This window comes from Vigna radiata, chromosome 11 (genome assembly GCF_000741045.1).
Source record: "Vigna radiata var. radiata cultivar VC1973A chromosome 11, Vradiata_ver6, whole genome shotgun sequence".
NCBI classification, from domain to species: domain Eukaryota; kingdom Viridiplantae; phylum Streptophyta; class Magnoliopsida; order Fabales; family Fabaceae; genus Vigna; species Vigna radiata.
Window position 1 is genome coordinate 4,476,337 of NC_028361.1, and position 24,375 is coordinate 4,500,711.

At 29.6% G+C, this 24,375-nt stretch overlaps 3 protein-coding genes across 3 annotated transcripts; 1 reads left to right on the plus strand and 2 right to left on the minus strand.

Annotated features, from left to right (window-relative positions):
• Nucleotides 1–5,431: 5,431 nt before the first annotated feature.
• Nucleotides 5,432–6,949, minus strand: LOC106777491 (mitogen-activated protein kinase kinase kinase 17). Its single transcript, XM_014665064.2, has one exon. The coding sequence runs from the start codon at nucleotides 6,604–6,606 to the stop codon at nucleotides 5,584–5,586; it is 1,023 nt and encodes a 340-aa protein (XP_014520550.1). The 5' UTR covers nucleotides 6,607–6,949; the 3' UTR covers nucleotides 5,432–5,583.
• Nucleotides 6,950–12,650: 5,701 nt separating this feature from the next.
• On the minus strand, nucleotides 12,651–13,464 carry LOC106777124 (protein RALF-like 34). The gene has a single exon (XM_014664650.2). The coding sequence runs from the start codon at nucleotides 13,377–13,379 to the stop codon at nucleotides 13,002–13,004; it is 378 nt and encodes a 125-aa protein (XP_014520136.1). The 5' UTR covers nucleotides 13,380–13,464; the 3' UTR covers nucleotides 12,651–13,001.
• Nucleotides 13,465–22,735: 9,271 nt separating this feature from the next.
• LOC106777225 (transcription factor HEC2) lies at nucleotides 22,736–23,937 on the plus strand. The gene has a single exon (XM_014664782.2). The coding sequence runs from the start codon at nucleotides 22,961–22,963 to the stop codon at nucleotides 23,696–23,698; it is 738 nt and encodes a 245-aa protein (XP_014520268.1). The 5' UTR covers nucleotides 22,736–22,960; the 3' UTR covers nucleotides 23,699–23,937.
• Nucleotides 23,938–24,375: the final 438 nt, after the last annotated feature.

A 24,375-nucleotide genomic window follows, 5' to 3' on the forward strand; every position in this document is an offset into this window, starting at 1 on the left:
TTAACCATTGTCCAGTCAGCGTGTCACCAGAGACAAATTTTAACGTAGTTTACTAAATTTAACGGTAAGGTCAAAATTGACTCCATTTTACAGAAAAAGAGATCTAATTGAGATAAAAAAAATACGAAGACCTAATTGAGATAGATCTACACAAATAGGGACATTCAAGATGATTAAACCAAAAATATATAGACACATTTATATACATATGACTTCAGAGAAGTGTTTTTAATCTTTATATAAAATATACAATTATTAGATTTATAAAAAATGATATAATTTTTACAATGAACATGCTATTAAAATAACCTTATATAAAAAAATGTATAATTTATTCTTGTAGTACACGTTTTAAATTACAGTTTAAGGTAATTGATAGTTTTTCATAAATTCTTCAAATAACTGTTAATTTTTCACTTCATTTTCACATTTTTACATGTTAATTAAATCTTCCAAATTCCAAAGTTGATCAAATTTCATCCATTTATAAATTCTCTTAATTTTTGCTTTTGAATTAAAATATATTAAGATGTTCATCTGTGTATCATAATATTATATTGCATTAAATCCCCTTTTTTATCTCGCTTATTTTATGGAAACATCACATAACAAAATTTCAAATAAAGTCGTGTTGGATATAATAATTATAAAATTTGGTATTGTTGATACTCCAAAGTCTAATAATAATTTGTTATTGTACAAAAATATATTAAAAAAGTATAAATAAAATAAAAAAATGTTAGCACTCCACACACCATTATAAAAATTACACTTTATAAAACATAAAGAAACTATTTAAGAAAAAAATCTAAATAAATATACAGAGAAAGATATATAACTACTTATACAATTCTTTTTATGAATAAAAACCAAATTAGTTAACATATCAATAAAATGATTTGATTTAAAAAAAATTATAAATTTGCAGTAGTATCATTTTAAAAAATGCAAGTATGAGGGTCATCTCAAATAAATTACCCGTTTATAAGAAACTATAATAATATAAAGTAAAATCATTATCCAATCACAACCTTTGAAAGCCTTTTCAACTAAGGTTTGTGAGAGATCTTCTTCTAAATATGCTCTAAAACATAAATGACACTCATAAACTTAACATAAACAAAAGTTTGCATACCAAAAAAGGTTGAAAAACTAATTCGCAACAACCTCTAAATGCACAATCAATATTCACCTTACGCCAATTAACACATGAAACTTGTTATACTATTGTAAATTGAGTATTTAATTTTTTTTAGCACAAATATCAAATAGGTAATTACTTGTAAGCTTTTAAGATTTATTTCAACTATACATATTGTGACATCCAAAATATATTACAAAGACAATCATATAATATAGGCGTCCACATGTTATAATAAAGGAGAGCAGTTAGGAGTGAACTCGTGATTAGGTACAAGATTATAGTCATTCATAAAAGAGAACATAATTTAAAACATAAGCATACTATTGAACAGTGTATTCAAAATGACATAAGTTCAAGGAATAAATCCTAAGAAGACTAAATTGCAGCATCAACATCCTCTAGTACATGCTCCAGAGGCACCTCCTCAACATCTGCTCACATCCAAGTGGATTATCATTGCAAAGGAAAAAATACACAAACAACACATAACACAGAAACAAAGGTGAGCTAGACGAACAAGCAACATACATTTAGCACAATCATCAATATCATGTTTATTTACATATAAAAAGAGCAATACAATTCAAACCATGCATCAAGTACCCGACACGACTCATCCAGATTTGTATAACTATTGAACAATTAGTCGTCTATGCACTTGCATAGTTCAGTTGGCCCTCCCCAACACTATGCAACGTAAATCCTCATACCAGTTTATGTCTGAACTCTAAGACTGTAGACGAGGACTTTCTTCTACTCTCACCACTCACATCGTTCTTCTCTATTTGAGCATGAACATTGTTTTGAGTGTATAAATAGACTTGTCATTTCAAAGTTCCACGCAATTATACAAGACAACAACACAATCTCTACAATCACCTTCAACCATCTCACCTTGAGATGTCCAATTCATACTCAATTACATCATTCTATTCCACAATCATATTCTTACAACCCACACAAGTCTAATATGTAAACATACATGACACTCTGTCAAGCAAACAACATTAATCAATCCATGTACATTACCAGACAATAACAGTTTTAGAATAACCAATAAACAACACAAAACCCTATAACCTATACTTACACAAAGAAAATGGCTTTCAAACCATCACCAACAGTTTCAGAAAGGTCTAAAACCCCCAAAACGACCTATGGAATGTCCAAAACGGATAAACGAAATCCCAAAAACTATCAAAAACAAAAACAACAGCATTTTGGTGCGCCCATGGGCGCTCGAGCTCGACCAGGGGCGTTGGGGTGCCATGACAGCAACCAGATTCATAATTTCTTACCCAATTTAGTCCAATTTTGATTCCCAACACAGATTCAACACTTCTAACATGTTTTCAAACATATTTGGAGTCTGATATCACTTCACAATCAACCATCGACATCATAAACATCAATACAACCATTTGTTCATGCAAAATAAACTCTCTAAACGCATAACAATAGATTTTTCTGCGTAATTTTCTAACCATTTGTAACCAACCATTCATCACCCAACAATGACCTTCCCCCCAATATTTATATACCAAAACAGACCCATGATGTATTGTATTTAACCCCAAAACAATTTGCACATCTCACTTCCCAATTTCAGAAAAACAAACGGAAAAGAGTGGTTTCCACCACTCATTTCATCCAGGCATAGATCATATATCCAACCATTCGAACATATCATAAATCTCACTTCAACATCCCTCAAAATCAAGAAATTTTCGTACACAATGACATTCGTGAACAAACTTATTTGTTTTACATGATTTTCATGGTTTTTGATATCTTAAAACCTCATAACAACTCATACCATAACATCCATACGAGGATCTAATGTTCAATTCAGTTTATGGTTCATTTCATACTCCAAATCATTTCTTCTTCCCTCAAAACATACTCAAAAGCCATCATCAAAGAATTTAACATTTCTAATCCAAAATCTCATAACAAGCATTCACGTCCATCCAATTCTAACTCGTTACTTATTCAAAGAATATGATTTTCGGATTTGGAAAAAGGCGAGGTAAAACTCACATGTTTTTCACTCCATTTTAAGAACCAAATCATCAAAAACTTCATATTCATACATACAAACACATTAGAACGAATTTCCATCATCATTCCCATCATTAAATCCATTAAAACTCATCACATTTCACAGAACTTTCATCAAACAATACATGTGCATTTTTTTTTTAGATTCAAAGTTAGCTCCCATTACCTTGATTCAAAGCACAATTCAGCTCACAAAAAGCTTTAATAGCGCCTCACACAACGAAGAACCCGACCAGACCTACAGATCACCATTTTGGCGATGAAGAACAACCCCTTAAATTAATTTGAGCTATAAGATGGAAAAAGACACTAAAAGATCACATCGCAACATAGTTTTTGCATGTTTAAAGTCCTAGAAGCATGAGGAAAGGGAACAAGTTACCGGCTGAATAACGAGAAACCAATCGATTCAAGTCGAAGTTCTCGACTTCGGAAACGCGTGACCACCACCTAAACAAAAATACACCGGTTTAGTGAAAAGTAGATGTAGAGAAAAGGCAGAGGACTAAGGAGAATATGAGTTATAGAGAGAAGCTCTTAAGAAATAAATGGGTTGAACTTTTATGATATATTTATTAAATTTTTTTTTCTTTTTAATAAAAAGCTCACCCCTTTTTACTTAATATTATTTTCACCCAATTTTCTTTTAATATATATATATATATATATATATATATATATATATATATATATATATTATGTATTTATATTTGGGTCTTTACACATAATCACTCTTTAGTTTGAAAAATAACACAAGTAAAAGTCACTGGATCCTAAAATCTATTATTTTTCTCATCCTCCAACTAATCTAAATAACTACTGTAATGACAATAATTCCAATCATTTAAAGTAAATTACTACAAAAGAAAACATCATAAATTAAATAACCAAATATAAATATAAATAAGAAAACAACCTTTTTAACCATTTTCACGACTACATAGTGATAGGACATTGAAAAAACAAAAATGAGAGAAAAATTATACATTACTCTTACAAAAAAAAAAACAGATAAAACATAAAATCATTCTCATTTTTTAACATTCAGAAGAATAAAGGTTTTAGCTTGTGTCAGAACATCTAAGCAAAACAAATTTCTCTGGTTCACGTGAATTATATTAAAAGATTAGTTTTTTAGAGTTCCTTTTTTTTTTTAAGAAAAATTTAACACATTGGTATCATATAAAATTCAACCAAGCATATCACCATCCACATTAACTATAAAAGAAAAAAACTCACGTAAATATGTAACAAAAGAAAAAAAAAGTCACACTAATAACCTTAAGTTAACAACAATATTTAATCTTACTCTAATAAAATAAAAAAACTTAAACCAATTTAACTATATCAATATCAGAATACAAAAATTAATATAGTCACCTAGAGTTCAAAACGTATTTTAAAAAATATCACATAATTCTTACTATCATTAAAAAAAGTAATATCATTTACTTTAACATGGAGAAATCAATTTCTTCCTAACTCGTTGTGCCCAGATACCGATGTAAAATTTAGTTTCTAACATACATCCCACTGCCTTCACTAATTTGATCTTCATATAATCTTATTAATTATTTTACAAGTTGAAAAAAAATTATATTTTTTAATTAACCGATACAATGCCCGTTGATGTCCAGAACCGCAAACTAGATGACATAACCATTAACAAACCAATCAAGACTGTTATATATGTAATTGAAATATTAGACTATACATTTATGTATACAGATTAAAAAAGTTGTATTATATGATAATGTAAAATTTGTATCGTAGTGAGAGTCCAGGAGTTATAAAGAGTTAATCTTGGTTTTGCAACATTAAATTTAACACATGTTGTCATTTAATAAAAACCAAATATATATGGTTTTCACAAAAATATACGTGGGAGATGTTGGAAATGGTAGGTTTCTCCTTGGAAGTCAATCTCTCAATAAGAACGGTTTTTAAACCCTTATTATGTTGGTGCAGTGCTCCTAGTTGGTTTATATTGGTATACTTTATAATCGTTGAAGTCAAGGAATTAAACGTACATGAATAAAAATTCATGAATCTACAATCATGAAATTAAATTATTTTTGATTAAATAATTTTGCGACGTTCAATTGATTTTTATTTTGAGTATTCGATATTTTAGTGTAAATGTTTATTTATTTATATATTTATATATTTACACTTTTAATCATCATAAAAAGAATATTATTCACAATGATCCAAAATCGACTTGACATCCCGAACAAAATATATTTACACTTTGTCAAAGGTGGCGGAAGTAATCGTATCATGTGTCTGCTTAATTCACAAACTAATGAATTAAAAAGAATGAACGAATGTGATGGATTTTGGTTGTAATCACAGAACCGGCAACACTTCCAAGAACTTCACCTAACGCTGATCCAGCCATCCGATTCTGACCAATTCTCCGGTGTCTTATCGGTGACAAGCGGCCGGAGACGACTCTCCGGAGAACTCGACCACCCAGAGTGCTCATCGGAATCCAGGGAGGACGGGACCGAAGCCATTGTGGTGGAAGCCCAGTCAGGAAAATCGAAGTGGGTCCTCGGCGACGGCGACGGTAACGGTTGATGAACTTTCTCGAACGAAAATGAGTCAACTTTGATGAAAGGGTGCTTCAGAAGCATCTCAGCACTCCATCTGTTCTTGGGATCCTTAACAAAGCACTTCTCCAAAAAGTCCTTCCCCTCTTTCGACAATTCTTCTGGAATCTTTGGCAATTCTTCTCCCACTCCAATCCGAATCAACAATTTCCAAATACTGGAATCATTGCTAACATCCCACGCGGGTTTTCCGGTCACCATCTCCACGACGGCGCATCCCAGGGCCCAAATATCCGCCGGCGGCTCATATTCATTGTCGTTCACTGATTCCGGCGACATAAACAACGGCGTTCCCCTGAACTCGCACTTCCCTTGTTTCTCCCCCTTCTCCTTGGCGAGCCCGAAGTCTGCGATTTTCACCTCGCCGTCGAAAACGAGAACGTTCTGAAGCTTCACGTCGCAGTGAACGAAACCGTGCTCGTGAATATGTTTGAGCCCTTCCACGATAGACCTCGTGCATCGCCGAACGAAAGGCTCCGGGAGGCTTCCGCCGTGTTTCTTGACCTGGTCGGCGAGGGACCCTTCGGTGGCGCGTTCGAGGAATACGTTGTAGAACTCCTCGCCGTTCTCGACGGTGTGATCGTGGCCGAAACACTTGATGATGTAAGGGGAAGAGCCAAGGCGATCGAGTATCTCCTTTTCGTGTTGGAGCGAACCCGCGTTGTCGGAATCAGAGGATTTGACGGCGACGGGAGAAGGGAACCGAGTGGAGCCGTTTGCTGGGACGACGACGTTGACGGTGGCGAAGGTTCCACTGCCGAGTGATTCTCCGCGAACCCAGTTCATGTTGGTAGAACAGTGTACGATGAATCGAGTTTTGAAGAACGAAGACAACAAATGACTTGCGTTACCTTATAAAGAACGAGAACTCGTCGTTGAAGATTCAAGACTCAAAGCATGCGAGAGGGACTGAGATTGGCGGCATCAAAACATTTGAAACACGTGATAATTGAGGATATTTTCTGATCGTTTTCCTCATTTCACCGCTTTCTTTTTATAAGCCAAAATTTAGATATAGATTATCATAATCATATCTATTATAAATTATAATATATCACAATAGATTATAGATTATCCATTAACCTATCATTTGAATGCGCTTTGAAAGTGAAAATCTATCTTTTTTTAATTCGATTTATCCCAAATAAATCCGTAACATATTCCCCCTTCTCTCAATATTCGTATTATCTATTCAAACACCTCTTGTTGAAAGGGCCTAAATCTTTTTTGAATAATATAAATATCTTACCCATCCATAAAATCCTCGTCTTTCTTCTTATCAAGAGAGATACTCTCGTATAATTTTTATAACTTATTTTATAATATGATATTAATATTGAAAACCTTTCGAAAATGATATTTCTTTAATTTAACTATATATTGGACTAATTTTATTTTTTTGTTGCATTTTTTTAAGAATAGCACGGAGGATACATAATTCGATAAAGTTAGAGAAATATTATTCAAGATTATACAGATTTTTATATGATTACTTTCTATTGATATTTTTTTTAAATCTATTAGATTTTATTTCATCGAATCGCAATAGAATATATTTCCGTAGTTTGGATTTTGTGATAATATCGGTTGATATCACAGAATAAAAATTAAGGATTCATTTCGTTAATAACTGTGTTACTTATGGGGTTGTCCTTACATTTAATTCCATGAGGAAAAGCTTACAAATTTATACTGTAAATTTGTTTGTAAATAACTGTTTTTGTAATGTATGTATTGAATAGTATTCGTTATAGTTATTGTATTATAATTATAGTTTAATGTTTTTCTTTATTTTCAAACAGATTTAACGAGAATTAATGTGGAAAAGTGAATGGTTCGTTATGATATTATTTTGTCACCTTGTAGTGATTTAACGGATTGAGATGTGAAAAATTTGTAAAATATCTTTAATGATTTTTCTTTTGTTAAATGGTTAGGATGTAAGTGTCTCTGATTTATTTTCTGGTGAATATTTTTGTAATATCTTCTAAATATTGCTTAACATATATTTCTTTTATAAAAAAATATTGCTTAATTTTTATCTAATAAAATAAAAATGTTTAATTTAAAGAATAACCAATAAACTACTTTATAACTTATGATAATGGCAACTATCATATTAATCGAGATTGAATTGTTTTATCGGATCACACTCTGTTTTCATGTTACTTTCTCATCACCATGATAAAGCAAAATAACACAGTTTTAATTATTCTCCAGTTTAGAAAAACTTAAAATAAAATGATATCTGGAGAAAGAACATTTTGAATGAAACAAACAATAAATATTTAAACTTTACAAATACATTTCGTTATAGATCAAACAAATTACTATTTTTTCTTTTCTTTATGCACGTGTTAAAAAGCAGTTTGTGCATGTTATTATAAACGGCGAAAATGGCAACCAATTTCCGCAGAAAGACTTGTACACATGTTATTACAAAACAATGAAAAAAATTATGATGTTTTAAAAAATGTTGTCATGGCTTACGACCGATTGAAGGGTTGGCGTTTTCGTAATAGGTTGATGAAAAAAGTTTGTTTGAAACGATGAGAAAAAATGCATTCTTTTGACACGATGTTTAATAATATAACAATATAATTATGATTTTAAATTAAAAATATATATAATTATAATTAAAATATTATTATTTTTGTGTGTTATATGAATGTTTTTGTCATTTTTTTTCATGTCAAAGTATTGCTGCCCAAGTGGATTACAGATGACTTCAAATACAAAGGAAGGAGGAAGGTAGGAAAATTCTGGGTGTAACGTGAGAAAGGTCGTTGTTGAATTCAATGTTCACACGATTGAGAAAATGTCAACACTGTTCAAACGAGCTTTCAATATTTGCAGAAGAGAAAAGGTGTTGTGGGCAGATGCAGAGAACTGTACTTGTTTTTGGATCCCACATCACAGCGCAACCTCTTTTAATATTCAATTTTCAGTTTGACTTTAATAGACCAAATAACATTACTATTTCTTCTTCTTTTTTTTCAAAAGCGTCGTGCAAGGTTTATTACTCATTATTGTTGAATTTTTCAAATACTTTTCCTCACAAAAACTTAATGAACTTAAAAATATAATTTAAAGATATAATGAATAATATTTAGGTTTAATATCGCTTTTGGTCCTAGTTTGGGAGGGTTTGTTTAATATGATCCTACCTTTTTCTTTTCATAACAATTGATCCTATCTTTTGGAAAAACTGTTCAATTGAGTCCTTTTTGTTCATAGTGGTCCCATATTGAAGTTTAAATTGTTTATTATAGTCCTTATTGTATAGGATGATTTTTAACATAACATTATGTCAGGACTGTTAAAATAACATTTGGATAGGTGAATGCATGAAAGAACTTATTGACGTCGTAACCAGAACCGTTAGAAAATTGACGTCGTAACAAAAACAGAGTCTATTAAACAGTTTTTTCAAAAAGTGTGATCAATTGTTACTAAAAAAAGATAAGACCATATTAAACAAAATCTTCCAAACTAGGGACCAAAAGCGGTATTAAACCTAATATTTATTAGAAAATATAATTGTATAGCGTAAGTGTGATCAGTTTAAGAACGAAACCACTCAACCAGTTTATGATTTTAAAAAAATTAATCAGAGATAATCAAACGGTAGAATTAAATTAAAGTTAAATGATTAGGTTAAACTTAAATCAGATCATCGGGAATGTAATTATAATTAAATTAGTGTTAACTTGAAATCCATATCAAAATATATTGTAAGTTAAATACATTTGTTATAATTTTTTTAATATTCTTAAATTTTTATTGACTTTCAAGTTAAAATACTTTTCAAACATATAACTTCCACTTGATAGAATGGATATAAGGAAGGAGAACTTTTGACTTAAAATTAAAAAATTTATTAAAAGGAAAGATTTGATTTCGATTCCATAAACCAAAACAAAAATTAAACCCATGAGTTTTTTTTAGAGTTTTTTAATGTTTGATGAATAATAAAAAAAACAGAACCTAAATTTGTTTAAAAAAGAGAAAGTGAAAACGCGTTCTTGTTCTCATTTTTTATGTTTTAATGTTTGGTAGTGATAAAACTATGAAAATAATAAGGATTCTGTTTTTAAACAATGCAGTGGCAATTTTTTGAGATTTCTTCAAAAAGGTCAATTCGTGTTTGTGTATAGAAAACTCACCTGTTTTAAAAAAAAAAAAATACTTCATTTTCTATTTTTCTGTAACTTTTTGCTATAACGATTTGTTTAAGTTTTTTATTATTTTAAAAAATATAAAAGATGATTAATTTTAAAAGAGAAATTTGTAATGACAAAACTTAAATAATTGCCCATGAAATGTAACTCGTAAAATATATTATATATGCGCGTATGAGGATGATAAAATTTAAAAAGTAATGCGAGTTTTCTGAACTTCTATTTTTGTAATATATATTTTACCACATGTAAACTTTTGAATTAAAAATAACATTATTTTTTTTTGTTAATTTAGTATAAAAAGAATGATGATATCATTAAAATATAACAAAGAGAAGGATATAAGGAAAAGGGGGGGTGAACTTATCAAATAGGGAGTGTAAATTGATGAAACAGATGAAGAAGAACAATTTAATGGTTATATTTTTAAAATGATATATGACGTGGAAATTATATATAATGAATGAGGTGTGAATTTGATTGGGTTTACCAATCCATGCTCGTTATATATAGAGAACGACCTGAAAGCATGTTCCTATGTTTATTTGTTTGTACAATTGGGCTTGATAGTGTTGGGTCAAGGTGTTTACTTTTCGATAATTACATCGTACACCCCTGCAATTACTAATTGCACCTCCACAACAATAAGAAAAAGACTCAAGCACTCTTTATTATATCGCTGCTTCAGACGAAGAAGATGAGGGAGAAAACGTCGCAGAGTAAGAAGAGATAAAATGCAGAAAATAACTCTTTTAGAAATTTTTTTAAACAAATTTCGTATTTTTCAAAGAAACTTTTTCAGAACATATATTATGTAGGAATATTCCGGAAAACTCATTCCAGAAAGTATTACATATTTTTTGAAAAAATTATTCCAGATATCCTATTCCTAAAAACTAATTCTATAATATATTTCATGTGCTTTGGAAATTTTGCTCCCAAAATTACATTTAAGAAATTTTATTCCCAAAATTTGTTCCAAAAATCTTGTTTAGAAAATTTTGAAATGCTTGTTTCATAAAGTTTTGGAAATATGTATTCCAAAAGTAAACGGAGGGTAAAATTTCCAAAATTTGAGGTGGTGGGTGAAGAAATTGTGAAGGAGAAGGAAATGAAAGAGTTAGTTTCTTTTACACATTTTACTTTCATTTAACATACAATTTAATATATAATATAATAATAAAAGGATAATGATATTTAGACAACATTTTTCTGACAACATTTGAACATTGATTACGTGTCAATCGTCAAAAATTACTCTACAATCAATAATAATAATCATAAACATTATTGTGGAATAATTTTTGACTAATCACAGATTGACACATAATCAATGTTCAAATATTGTAAAAAAATATTGTCTAAATATCATTATCTATAATAAAATAATTATAAAAGAGTAAATTTTTTTTTTAAATATATTAAATAAATATAAAACTTTGTGTGTGTTAAAATATTTTTTTTAAAATAAATAACAAACTTTCATACGGTAAAAATTAATACAGTAAACATGATTACAAAAAAACTATCAGTGTATTTGTTTCAAGAGAACTAAAATTCATACTTGGAAAATATATTTCCTAAAAATCATGGTTTTTAGAAATGACTAAACTTTTGGTGCTTAGTCATAAATACTTACACAAATATTTATATTATTTTTTTAAAGTAAAAAATAACGAGACTTTTATTGAAAAGTTTAATAGTTTATTATATTGAATTCTTTAATAATAATAAGGGCTATTTTAAGCGGTAATTTTTCGTTAACATCATAATTCTCACCCCCAAATAAATACATTTTTGTACAAACATTATTAAAAATATTTCCAAAAAAATAGTTTTTAATAGTGCTTTTTTATTTGAAATGTAAAATACATATGAAATACAAATCGTGAGATATTTAGATTTTAAAAAAATTAAATACTTTTCTGCTGTCAAATGTCTTCTTAAGTCTATTACACTTAATTTGAGTCTACACCACCCGGTAAACTTTTTAAATAATTATATAAACTTGTTTACATTTATTTTCTTTATTTGTTAAATGAAGGGAAATGGCATTTATGAGGACTAGGGGTGTTATAGACAATTTTGGTGAATTGATAAATGTTAGGGAAGTTGTTGTCAAATAATTTAAAATTCTTGGTCCCTTAACTGCAATTGTAGAAAAGTTCCCAACTGTACCAGATTGCTATTATTGGATAGACTTCAATCATCCTCTTCATTGCACTTTCTTTTTATTTTCTTCATAACACTACTGTTGTTATCCAATATCCAATGAATTATTACAAGACAAAAAAAATTAATTATTTTAATGAGTTTTCTTTATCATATTTGTTTTTCTAGACTCGAATACAAAAATTATATATGCAATTTTATATTGATTATAACTTATAAATATCAATTAAGTTTATTAAACACATTTAACTAATACACTGAGAGGAAAATGGTAGAGTAGGAGGTATGTGTCATCTCGAATATAATATTAATTAAAATATCAAAACATTGGGATCAATTTCTAAATCTGTTTTAGAACAATTAACTTTTTAGTGCCTGAATAATGTGTACTAAAAGCAATGAACTAAAAAAATTTAAAATACAATAATTTTTTAAAAATAAATTAAACAAAAGCATCAGGGAGAAAGGGAAACAGGATACAAAACTTGCAACGCAACTAGTTTGATTAACATAGATAAATAAAAAAGATGGAAATAGAAGGAAAGCAGATTTAGGGTTCCACCAAGTGTAGAGTTGCAATATTCTCATTACTTTAGGGTTTATACAAACGAATAAATAGAAAGAAGCAATAGAGAAAGAGCATGCGATGCAAGCAGATCCTTTAGCTCAGCGCAACGAGATGATGCAAAACCCCAATCCCAACCGTTACTCAAACACGACAACAATTGACTTGCTTACACAACTAACCAAGCTTACTAGACTAAACAAAGAGCATCTTAAACAGCGGTTTTTATTTGCGATCTGAGGCGCGTGTGATGAGATCCGAAGTCATCTCCGGCAGCGCGTGATAACAGAGCAGCCCCTGGAGTAGGGATGGACGGGTCCACGCGCCTTGTAGCAGTTGTGAGTGTAGTAAGATCTTCCAGAACGAGGAGGACACGGGATTCTGTTGGCAGAAAGAGCACCATAGGAAATGTAGTACTTCATTCGACGCCAGAACAATGATCTCCGACTAAAACCGCTCTCGACATCTTCTTCCTCGTCTTCGTCAAGATCATCGTAGAGTGACATTGTGGTTGGCCAGTCCAACGCGTCGGACATGAGGTTGAGGCCAGTGTCGTCGATCTGCGCGTGGACGCCACCGTGGTGGGTGAAGAGGAAGCATAGGAAGAGGGCGAGGGTGAGAAGAGGAAGAGAAGAAGCCATGGGAAGAGAGAGTGAAGTGTGGAGAGTGAAGAAGAAGTTATAATTTGGTGTTAGGGAGGGGACAGAAGACACAGAGTCACATGGTGTAAGCGCCAAAGCTGGTACCTTACTGGTTTACAGCTGTGCCTCATCAATGCCTCAATTTACGCGTGTCCCTCCTCTATTATCGTGCGCCCCCACCTCATTTTGCCTTAGATTCCATCTGACGGTGGGGAACGTCTTCGTGAACTTTAATCAAAAGCACGGTAGAATATGTTTCTTGTCGTGTCGTGTTACACTGTGCAACGGTACGTAGTAAAAGCGCTGCGGTGGTGCCGACGAACGGTGATTTGAATTAAATGTGGATCACTGGTAGCTCAATCAGCTGCAATGCCTAACCTAAAACAACCACGACGGTGCAACATCATAAATCCTCATAAATTATATTATAGTCACAGTCGTCAAAAACAAAGACATTTAATTATAATATTAAAGAAAAATAATTTAAATTTAGCAATTTTAAACTTCAGTCCAGTTTCTTCCGCTTTCTAAATTTAGCAATTTTCTTTTCAACAAAATACTTCTATTTCTCTTACCTTTTATCCTTTTTTATTTATTTTTCAGTCCCTCTATTTCTTGCTTCTTACTAAACAGAGTATTAGAGAGAAAATTTGTTTCAGAATCACAAACATACATTTTTGGGTTGAAAATACAAAAATGGGCAATTCTAAATATAAGGAAAAGAGAACAGTCAAAATTAGAGTTTTGCAAATTTGCATACACAAACACTTCATTCCTATAAAGCCCAAATAGCAACCCATCACATTGCATGGCTGTAGACCCTATAAAGCAGGCCCATAATAATTATTTTTTTAAAGCACTATTCATGGAAATATATATTTGTACTTACAAAAGTCCAACCTATAAGTACTCACGCTCTCGCCATTTTGAACATGGAGGAAACAATTATGTCACACTATTGAAGAAGAAGATGAACAAGATATTAAGTGTTACACGTGAAGTGCTCCAAGTCTTACGTCGACTAAAGATAAGATCAATTTATAATATATGAGTGTGGTGAAGACTTTACGTTACACGTCAGTTTTGTGGAGTTGAGTTAAATTTAAAATCCATTTTCTATTATGGTATCAGATACATAAGTCAATTTATAATATATATATATATATATATATATATATATATATATATATATATATATATATATATATATATATAAAAGTGAGGTGCAAAACCTCATCTTAAAAAACGGGAGATCTATAATTTTGTGAGATTGAGTTAGATTTAAAATCCTGTAAATGATTACTCCGATTTGGATAAATTACATGGGTGCAACACGACATGTTGGTCCTCACCCAGATTTTGCAACTTGGGTAAACAAAAATGTCCTCTCACAGGATCCTCTGTCACATAGAACTCAACAACTCCAGGCTCACAAACCCCACCGTTATGGGAATGCCATGACAGCAAAGGCCTATCATGTGAAGGTGAGATAACCTACAAGCTTGATGATCCATCAACCTCCTCCATTTTCATTCTCGTCCCTTCTCCCCACAAGCTTTACGTTCCACTCACCTGCTCCTCCATGCATGTACATAATACCTGTATTTTGTATCGGATTTTGAAGTCCGATGTTTCTGGAATCTGATAATTATTCATCATATTATACAATCCAATTAACTTTCAACCATTGCCAAATACATTAATGATTTTGAAATCCGATATTAATACCATCACATCATACAGAAAACTTTGAAATCGTGCATCAACCGCGCACCCCACCCCAAGGTTTGGGCTTGCACGAAGTCAGTACGAGGAAAAAGAAAATACAAATAATATATATTCAAATATTTGATATATAATTTGTAAGAACAAAAGGGGAAGTACAGAAAAAGTTGGGGTTACATGAAGAAGCCACTGATGGTATCCATGTTTTTGTGATACAAATATCCCTGTCAGAATCATGAACTTTTCTTCAGTTCATATTGCCTCACAAGCTTATACGATTTTAAAATACACATGTTTGCTTAAAAATAAGATAATATTTCAAAATGAATTTTAAATTCAATACAACAAGGAAATGGTAAATATTTTTTTAATTAAAGAGAAATACAAAATATTGTCACGTTAGTTTAATATTAATCAATATATTAGTTTAAAGAAATCTTTAAAATATAATGAAAATAAATTTGATATTTTTTAAAAATGATTTGTTTTAAAATATATCTTTTTTTAAAAAAAATATTTTATAAAATAACTTCACAAGTCTAAAAATAAAAATAAAAATATGTGAAATTAAATTTTAAATCGTGATTTCATTATTAATCACATTTTAAATCATTATTTCATTATTATTGTTTCTTTTACTAATAATTTTGTTTTGATTACTTGAATATATATATTTTTTAAATTAAATAAAATTTATTAATAACTATTAGCAGATATTGGATATTTATACCTTAATACTATGTCTGGCCATTGACAAACAGCAAATTAAGATCAGTATTCAAATAAAATGGTTTAGAAGTTAAATGTTATAGCTATTAGGAAATCCCGGAAAGGGTAAACTTTTTCGAAATAGCCTTGTTCTAACTCTACAACTAAACAAAGAACGCTAAATTTATCGGTCAAAAAGTTTATTTTAACAATTATTTTTTATGACAAACTTATAATTATATATATATAAATTTACACAAACTAATAAAGTGATGACATATAAAAACGTTAAAATAAAAAGTTGTGAAAAATCATTTTCTTAAACAAACACAACAAAAAAGATAAAAGGGAGCACATTTTTCCGTGGAATTTAGTTATACAACTTATCTTTTTATCATTTTCTTTATGTGATAACATGCTACAATCTGATAAATGTTTGCAGACTTCTCTTTTTTGAGTTTCCAAAATTACCCCTTCACAGCAATATACGTCTCCCACTTTGAAATGGGTCCCTGCAACACAAGCTGAAATTATGGTTTTATCTACATGATTTTTATTTTTTATTTTATTGTATGGGATGTTTTGTCCATATAAACAAGTTGCTATATATTTTAGTACAAACCTTACTTGATAAAAAGGAATTTATTATATTACTGAATTTATATCTCACATACATATAATAAATGTAAAAAATGCATAATAACATTTTAGTAATTAAATGGTGGATATTTATATTTGATTTATACAAGTCAGACTAAATATATTTAAAAAAAAAAGCATACAATATTCATTTTTTTTTATGAAGCTCTTAATGATGACAAAAGTTGTATTTTTAGCCATTTTTACGTGTAATTCATTGGAAAACATCTTTTTCTTTGATTGTATTGCATTAAGGTCAGTTTTTCATCCCTTTCGTTATAATGTTGGTACACGTGACTATTTTTTGGGTTACAAACGTGAGTTTTGTGATTTTTTTATTTATATTATATGTTTGATTAATTTTAGATTTATTGGACAAGGAGAAAATAATTGAAAAGAAAGGAAAATAAGAAGATAGAGAAGAATAAATTTAGTAAATCACATGAATGCACATCTATTATAAATATAATAGACGGAATCTACTTATGTTATTAAGTTAATAAATGTAAATTTACGTATTTTACCATTATATCTGACCGACAACAAACATAAACAACTTAAACTAACATATATAGAAAACATTTTCGGTTTTAGTGACTTTTATCCAACATTTACTAATCAATAAATTAAATATGGATATGTCTCTAATGAATTGATAAAAAAATTAGAAGCCACGTTGTTTTGAAATTAATTTGTCTTGTTAAAAGAACAAATTTTCTTATAAGGGATAAAAATTTAGTGAATGAAAATAAATATATCACTCCATAATAAATAAACAAGAGTTTAATTGTAATAAGCTCCAAAACATTACTATTTTCATTCTGACAGTGAAATTGAAACATTTATTTTTTGGAAAAAATTGTTTTAACAACACATTTTTAATAATTTTTTATAGGGTGGTAGTTTGTGGGTCTGTTTTAAATATTTTTTTTGAAACGTAAATTTAAATAAATCAATAAAATAATAATATGTGTTTTATTGTCAAAAAAATTATAAAAAATGTTGTCAAAACATCATCATTTTTATTTTTTATAAAAAAAATTGTAATATGGAACTCACACTAGTGCAATTTTTTTAAATCAGGTAAGAAATGTTTTTTAAACTGATTTTGGAACCAGTTTAAAACTACTTTCTATATCTAGTTTGGAAATTAGTTTAAAAGATTCATTTTAGAAGCAAAATTATATATATGATATAGATTTTTTAAAATCAATAGACTTTAATGGGTTTTAAAAGTGCACCTTCTATATATATATATATATATATATATATATATATATATATAATTATGACTTTTTAAGTTGTTTGAGACTTTAATGAGTTTAAAAGTTTCACTTTTTATATTTATTAAGGAATGAATTGATATAAAAGTTCACATGATCGTAATCAAAATAACCCAACCATATATATTCATTCAATGTTATAATAATTACATTAAAATTAAAAATAATAGAATCCTAATCTCATAAAATCACTTAAAATAATCTATTATAAACATTTAAAAAGAACGAAATCATTAGTCATAAACTTCATTTTAAGACCTTTTGCTAAAATGAAAAAACGTCATTATACAATGAACAATTTAAATAAACTTATAGTGATAAATACTTAAGATCTTAAATGTAAATTGTACACATTACAAAATGTCGTGAGTTAACAATATTTGCAAATATGATTTTTTTCATCTCAATCATCACATAATATTTGCACTCAAAACTTCTTGATTGAGATTAACAATATTGTTAAATTCATAAAATATCATAAACTTTTATAATTGTATATTAAAAGTATGAAATATTAATTATTTACAACTGACACAATTGATTGTAACTTATTTCTAAAGACAATACATGTTTCTTAGAATATGGAATAAACTTCAACCAGTGTGTAAAAATTAATTGTGTTTATACATTAAAATCATGATAAAACTAAATTATATAACACAACAAATAATTATTAAAAACCTTATTTATTAATATACTTTTAATTATCAAAATGTTAGATTTTGTTGTGTAATAAATATAAGAGAAACACAAAAGACTATTAAATAAGAATTACTACCAAGTGTTAAGAGAACAAGTGTCAAGAAAACATATTCAAACAATATCAGATACAATTAAATTACACATAAACATAACTAATTTATAAAAAAACACATTTATTGTTATAAGTAGACTTATTTTTTTCTTTTTTTAAAAGTCTCTAATAGGTATATTTTGTATTTTGTTCAAGTTTATTCCTAACTCCTTAAATTACATCATGGTCAATAAATTCATACATATGATAATTTTTTCTATCAATGCATATACAACGAAAATACTTTAATCGATGTTAAAATAACATATCGAATACATTTAAACTTGATAAAAATAAAAAATTACATATAACACCGTACTGATATACATAACATATATATGTCAGAAAGAACTTAAAAAAACATTTTTCAGACATATAAAATATTACCAACTTAAAGACCTTTATATAAATAAAAGCAGCACTGATTCTTTTGTAACTTGTTCTTACTAGCTAACAAAGCAAAAATCAAACCCCCATATATAAACAATTTCTATTCATCCAAGAAAATATTCTTCATCATCTCAGTCCACTCACACACATAGAAAAGCTTTCTAATTTATTATAATTTTTTCATTATATAATCAGTATGGAAATTTTTTTCATATTTACGAAACTGATACCGTACTATTTTTTATATTTAATAAATTATAACCTAAGCAATAAAGGACTTTTCTGTACTTATGTCAATCATTAAATAAAACATATCTTTTTTTCTTTATATATATATATATATATATATATGTATGTATGTATGTATAATATTCAACGTCTAATATTCTCTTTCACCCTATGAATTTGGAGATTTCTGTATAAAATCCAAACAAAAATTGAAAACGAATTTCATTAATTGAGCGTTAAATTCTTATATTCAATATTTATATATAATTTCTCATATAATAATTCTTTAAAGACTGAAAAAAAAACTTTAAACAATTAATTAGTTCAGTCTACTAATCCAATTGAAAAACGTCATTAAAATTTTGAATCAAATCAAAGCATTATTCATTTTAATTTTGTTTATAATCATCAAATCAAAATTTAATCAATTCCTGATTTAACTCCTATAGAATCTAAAATCAGAATGCGGTTTAATATTATAAAGTCGTGACATTAAACACTCCGTGCAAAATTCAATTTGGATCACGTGATCTTGTCTTTCTAAATTGAACTTCAAGAATTAGTTCTTATGGATGAAGAAATTCAAATTTGAATTAGTATGTAGGAAAAAGATACAAAAAAAAAGAGACTCAAAACTCAACAAGCCATTTGTTCATTTTGAAACTTTGAAAATGTAAAACCCAATGCAATTTGAATTAGTCAAAAATAACGTTAGCAGAAAAAGTTATAATAAAAAGGTAACCAAATTGTTAGATTAACAAAAAAATACAACATTAAATAATTATGTACTTTGAATCTAATTTATTATTTTAAACAGTAATTTTATAAATTTAAAATGTGTTTTTAATACATAACGAAACCTATAAATGTGCACATAAAATATGTTGCATTACATTAAGATATTTGAGGTTGGATGCTTATTAACAATTTGATTTAAACCATTTAGTGTAAATTTTCATTTTGTTAAGAAGTAAATTTTAATTTTAATTTAATAAAGTGAGATTAATACTCAATTATTTATTGTGAATTGATCTTATATGAAACTTTTATCACATTCATTCACACGGATACATATGCATGTAATGTGAGAAACTAAATATTAATGGATGATTTGATAACTAATGAAACAATAGAGTGAACAAAAAAAATCAATTTTTCTATAATAGATCTTAATTCATAACTTTGATACCAGTTTAAAAAATAAATTTTAACACACAGTCTTATAAAAACAATTAATAAGGTAAAATTTATATCTACTTATATATTATAAATTTGTTTTATTTATGAGATTTCACATTCAATTCTTTTTCACTATGCTTAGATTATTTTTTTTTGTTTTCATATTAAGTCATCTTTGAGAAAAAAATATATCAATCTTTTAAGTTTTACACTAATGAGATATTCTATTTTTGACAATTTGTTCGCTTTTTTTTTCCTCTCTCAAATTTTGTGCGGATTGAATTTAGTTCCAATCTTAAACAATCATTATTGCTTATTGTATTGAAGTAGAGCTATCAAAACGGGTAACTCGATCCGACCCGTCCCGACCCACCATGGGTTGACTCATTGGTTCATTTAACTTTTTTTTTTCATCCTCTTCTTATTATGAGATTCTTATAACATGTTAACTTGATGGATCAAATTGAAACAGTAATAATTGGACCACGTGATATAAAAGAAATTAAAAAACTGAATAATTTAAATTATTAAGTAGCATGTGTTTATTCTGTATTTATTAATATAAAAAAAAAAATTAAAGAATCTTAGTTATCATAAGTAACACATATTTATTTTGAAATAATTAATATAAAAAACTGAAAAATCTTAGTTACATAATGATGTTTTTTTATATAGGATATTTTATATGATTTTATATTGCTAAGATTGTGTATATTAAACAATGAAAAATGTTTAGTGGTCAAGTAATTGTAAAAATGTTGTATATATTTTTTCCGTGTTATTAAATATTAAAAGTATTGTAAAAATATTGTATATATAGGATGTTTAAATATTGTAAAAATATTGTGTATATAGGATGTTTAAATATTGTAAAAATATTGTGTATATAGGATGTTTAAATATTCTATATATAGGATGTTTAAATATTGTAAAATTATTGTACATATAGGATGTTTAAATATTGTAAAAATAGTCTAAATAAAGGTTGTGCATTTTGAATAATTAATTTAGTTAGTTTGATTTCAATAAAAAAATAGGATTTGAATAATTAATTTAATTAACTTGATTTAATTAAAAAAATAGGTGGGTTGGTGAGCCAACCTGACCCACCATGGATTCAATCCGTGTGAGCCGGGTTCTTAGTGAGTCGAGTCAAAATTGGTTTACATCAAAATTTTCTCATTTTTTTTCCCAATTCAACCCGGCTCAAACCTGTGGTGAGCCGGATTGGCTCACGGATTTCAACCCATTTTGACGACACAACATAGAAGAATTATCTTCCTCAAAATGTGTATATAAACTCCACTAAATTAGCATGTATGTGAATAAAAGAAAAATGAATAGAAGGATAAATCCAAAAAACACAATTAGATATTGGAAGAGGTACATATCTGAAGTCTGATGTATATGATTTTACATTGTGCAGGTTAACACATGCATGCTTAATTAGTCCAATATTAAAGAGGTTAAAGTGTAGTATAGCATACTTTTAAAATAAACAGAAATGACCTCACATAAAAACAAATGTGAGGAAAAGTAAATATCGAACAGCACTTGGCACTGGGCAAGAACAGGTAATGTATTGGAAAACGACAGATGAAATGGTTAAGAGAAAAGGATAAACAGCATGCAATGCAATGGAAGGTTTGAGTGAGTTGAGTGAAGTGGAGAAGCATATGAAGCATAGGAGTTACTAGGGTTCTGAATCCACCTCGAAAGGCGTTCCCAGAGATAAATGAGTTGAGTTCATAATTCCAGATACCCTCCTACACTCATTGTTTCTTTTTCCACTGTTTTTCCTTTTCCTTTTCTTTCCATTAACTCTATCTTTCCCCGAACCAATAAAGCATATCTCTTACTCTATATATACTTGGGACCACTATCCCCACGCTCTTATCTCCTTCATCATCTCTGCCTTCAATTCGCCAATCTGGGAGAGGACTAATAAACCCTAAATTTTATCTCCCAATGTTCTTCTGACCACTGTCATGTGACAGTGGGGCTACCAATCCCTCCCTTTATTATCTCACTAACTGCTAAAATATAATTATATATATATTAATATTCAACCCAAACAACACCAACCTACATTTCAGTAAAAAGGATCCATCCATGGCATATTTCAAGCAAGGAATTCAACCTGGTTCATGCACCTTGCACCAGCCCTACCGCAATGCCTGTGGTCCCTCACCTTCTCATCGTCAACCATTGATCTTAAATGCTCCCACCTTTGACAATTCACAAAGATAAACATCAACGGTGCTCCACAAATCAACCCTTATTCCTATACCCAGCCCCACACGTCATGGGCGGTTTCCAATTAATAAAAATCTCAAGTCCATCATAGATTTTCTTCCCTTTCCATTCTTAGATAAATTTAAAAACACATTGCTCTCAACTTGCTATAAAAAGCCCTTCCATTACCTGCTGCATTGGTCGGTTAGAGAGATAATAATCCTGCATCACTTTCTGCAATCTCTGCACTCTTTTATATTATTCTCTATCTCTCTTCTGCAAAGTGCAAACCCTACTTACTTTCAAACCTCCTTCTTCTCTCCCTTCCCATACTCTGCTCCCAACTTTTCTCCCTTCTTCCCTTTCTTCCATTCCTCCGTGTCTCTCGCAGTTTCAAACTCATGGACGTGGACATACTCAAAACTTCCACGAGTGATACCAGCATGGACATGATCATGATGATGCAAATGGAAAAGTTCCCGGAGTTATGTGAACCTTTTTATAACAACACCACTCCTCTCTACCCAGATAACGAGTTCTTAAACTCCACCACCACCACCACACTACCTGTGTTCTCCAACGTTAACCCAAACGTTATAACTCCACCACCCACTTTGATCAATCCACCGCCACCACCTTCCTCTAATTTTGTTCTCCAACAACCCATGACACCTCCTCTTCAACCCAACCCTTCGTTCTCCGAGAAGAAGAACTCCGTGGCTGCCATGAGGGAGATGATTTTCCGCGTAGCGGTGATGCAACCTATTCATATAGACCCTGAATCTATCAAGCCTCCCAAGAGAAGGAACGTGAAGATTTCGAAGGATCCGCAGAGTGTGGCAGCGAGGCACAGAAGGGAAAGGATTAGCGAGCGAATAAGGATCCTTCAGAGATTAGTTCCTGGTGGGACCAAAATGGACACGGCTTCTATGTTGGACGAAGCCATACACTACGTAAAGTTCTTGAAGAAACAAGTCCAGACGCTGGAACAAGCCGGAGCAAGTAGACCCTTGAGCGTTTTTGGCTTCCCTGGTACTGTGTCCAATGCCAATAATACCGTTAATTATTCTTCCTTCATGAAGAGTTGCCAACCGTGTCATATGCTGGGTTCTGCAGCTTCTAAACACATGCTGAGCTGAGTTGAGTTCAGAAGAACAGTTTGCATCATACATGCATGAAAAAATGAATATCAATGAATTATATACGAGCTGTATATTGATCTTCGTCATAGTCTTTTTTGTCATCAATGGTGCATGGGTTATAAAGACAGTGTTCGCCAGTGTAATTGTCGTTGTTTTAAGAATTTCTTTTTCTCTTTTCATACCTAAACGGGGAAAGCAATCAATAAAACTGATATGAATGAATATCATTTTCTTCATCTTTGTTCTTTTTTGTATTTTTATAATCAATCAATCAATCAATCTCCTTGATTAATTTCGTTTCTATCTAATAAGAACGAATGTCAGAAAACTGTTTGAATAATAACAAGCAAATCTTATGAATGATCTAGACTCTTGCAGCAATCACTGAAATATATAATATAATGAAAAATAAATATATAAAACAAAAGTTTGACCGATCTTGTTCTGGTCTTCTAAATGCCCAACTCTAATGGGCCATTTTCGGTTTTTCGGCCATCTATGTGTATCTTTATGAGGGATCACATGCAATGGCATATAGCGGTTTACTTTAACCATAGACACTCCAATACACGGCGCAACAGCATGCATGCATGCATAATTATTGTTTATTTCTCATAGCAATTATAAAAATATATTATTTTTCATAAACTTTATTATTCTGTTATACAACTCAT